Source organism: Vicia villosa, linkage group LG3 (genome assembly GCF_029867415.1).
Source record: "Vicia villosa cultivar HV-30 ecotype Madison, WI linkage group LG3, Vvil1.0, whole genome shotgun sequence".
NCBI lineage: Eukaryota > Viridiplantae > Streptophyta > Magnoliopsida > Fabales > Fabaceae > Vicia > Vicia villosa.
In genome coordinates, this window is record NC_081182.1 from 181,643,465 (window position 1) to 181,645,712 (window position 2,248).

The 2,248-nt window shown below is 34.7% G+C and overlaps 1 protein-coding gene across 1 annotated transcript; it reads left to right on the top strand.

Moving 5' to 3' along the window:
- The first annotated feature begins 422 nt into the window (after positions 1-422).
- Positions 423-1,586, top strand: LOC131659476 (uncharacterized). Its single transcript, XM_058928664.1, has one exon. The coding sequence runs from the start codon at positions 423-425 to the stop codon at positions 1,584-1,586; it is 1,164 nt and encodes a 387-aa protein (XP_058784647.1).
- Positions 1,587-2,248: the final 662 nt, after the last annotated feature.

The window sequence follows — 2,248 nt, forward strand, 5'->3', positions numbered from 1 at the left end:
AGTTCATGTAAAATGGTTATATTTCTAGAAAGATATATAATGAAATTGATAAATTTAAATTTTATTTCTTGTAAGTGATGAAGAGTTCTACTCTATACGCAGAGTGCTTTTCATGTGAACCTAATCATGGCAGGACGTTTGTTTAAACTCCTTTCTATTGTAATTGATGTTTCAACTCATTTTTGGTTAAAGTAAAATGGAAGTTCCCGAGCATCGCAAATGGATGGTTGAAAGAATGGATAGTGATAATAGAAGAGTTAGAGATGAATTTTTGGCCGGGGTTAATGAGTTTATTGTATTTTCTTGTGCACAAGAAGATTACAAAAGAGATAGGAAATTGAGATGTCCGTGTAAAAAAATGCAAGTGTAAGAAGTATCATTTAGTTGGAGATGTCATGGGTCACCTTTGTATGAAAGGATTTATGGATGATTACTTTTATTGGACCAACCACGGTGAACAAAGGCCTACCTTTCCACCAGTAGTTTTTGACAACTCCTACTATGAAAGTATTGAGGCTCGACATAACTTTAATGACTATGAGCAAATGATAATGGATGCTGCTGGAATGTCTATTGGCACACATCTAGAGCAACAAAGATTTCACTATGAAGAACAAATGATAGAAGATCCTAACCCAAGAATAATTTTTTTTGAGATGTTGTCAAGTGCACAGGCTCCATTGTACAATGGTTACCAAAATTACTCTGAATTGTCTGCTACAATAGAATCTTTAAGTATCAAGTCAGACTACAATATCTCTGAGGCTTGCTTTAATCGATGGGTTGATTTTATTAGGAAGGCGTTGCCAAATGAAAACAGAATGCCAAAAAACTTCTATAATGCAAAGAAATCTGTTGAAAAACTTGGATTAGGTTGTATAAAGATTCATTGTTGTCCAAACGGGTGCATGATTTATTATCATCCACATGATAAACATCTTCGCAAGTGTAAAATTTTTGGTGAAGATCGCTACAAACATGTTATTAGAAATGGTAAGTCTAAAGAAATTCCATTGAAAAAGATATGGTATTTTCCATTTATCCCAAGACTTCAAAGACTATATTCCTCAATGCAAACTGCAAGTCAAATGAGATGGCATCATGAGAATGTGAGGGAACCTGGTTATTTATCTCATTCATCCGATGGAGAAGCTTGGAAGCATTTTGATGAAAGTTACCCTGAATTAACAATGGACCCTCGCAATGTGAAAATAGGGTTATGTGCTGATGGGTTTGCACCATTTGATAAAACAGGCAAAAATTATTCATGTTGGCCTGTAATCGTAACACCTTACAATCTTCCACCTTGGATGTGCATGAGAAGGGAGTTCTTATTCTTAACCATTATAATTCCTGGACCTTCAAATCCTAAAAATAAGATTGATGTATGCCTGCAGCCGCTCATAGACGACCTTAAAGTTTTGTGGAATGACGGAGTCATGACTTATGATGTCTCATTACAACAATTTTTTTTCATGAAAGCTTGTTTGATATGGACAATAAATTACTTTCCAGCATATGGGATGTTATCAGGTTGGATGACTATGGGAAAACTTGCTTGTCCTATTTGCATGGATAGCTCATAAGCATTCACCCTAACACATGGTCATAAGACATCCTTTTTTGATTGTCATCGTAAGTTTTTTCCTATTGATCATTGTTATAGGAGAAATAAGAATTCTTTTAGAAATAAACATGATGAGATATCATTTCCCCCTGTTAATGCCTTGATCTGTGTGATTGGTATTTTTGTTTGGCTCAAATGTAGTAGCAGCAATATGGAATAGGTTGTATAAAACTTGCGAATATAAATATGTACAAAACAAGTAAAACAACGAGATGTTCTATGGAATAATAAGACATGCTCTGTGACAACATGTCTTATGAGATGTCATATGCAGAAACTCATGACATCGGGCATGCTGAGCTGGAATATGAAGATTCAGTATGTACTCAACAGATGCGGAATATTCTATGGAATATTATGCAAACATATGTGGCGCAGATTTAAAGGTCAAGAGAACCAAGTCAGAATATTGAAGATTGTCTAGTCTCTAATTATGGAGACAATTTAGGAAACTTATGATTAAAGACCTTACTTTTAGCAGAAGTTTTCTTCTGATTTGTAACAGCAAATAAGGGTGTGATTGAAGGCCCAAGTCCAGTTGGGAATAGGTTATAAATAGGAATCTATATAACCTAGTTTAACAAGTAAGCCGAGTATTGAAAAGATGTAATCATTAGGGTT

Excerpts from the sequence above, each read along its gene's own strand:
- LOC131659476 (XM_058928664.1), top strand. The coding sequence starts at position 423 with ATGGATGATTACTTTTATTGGACCAACCACGGTGAACAAAGGCCTACC.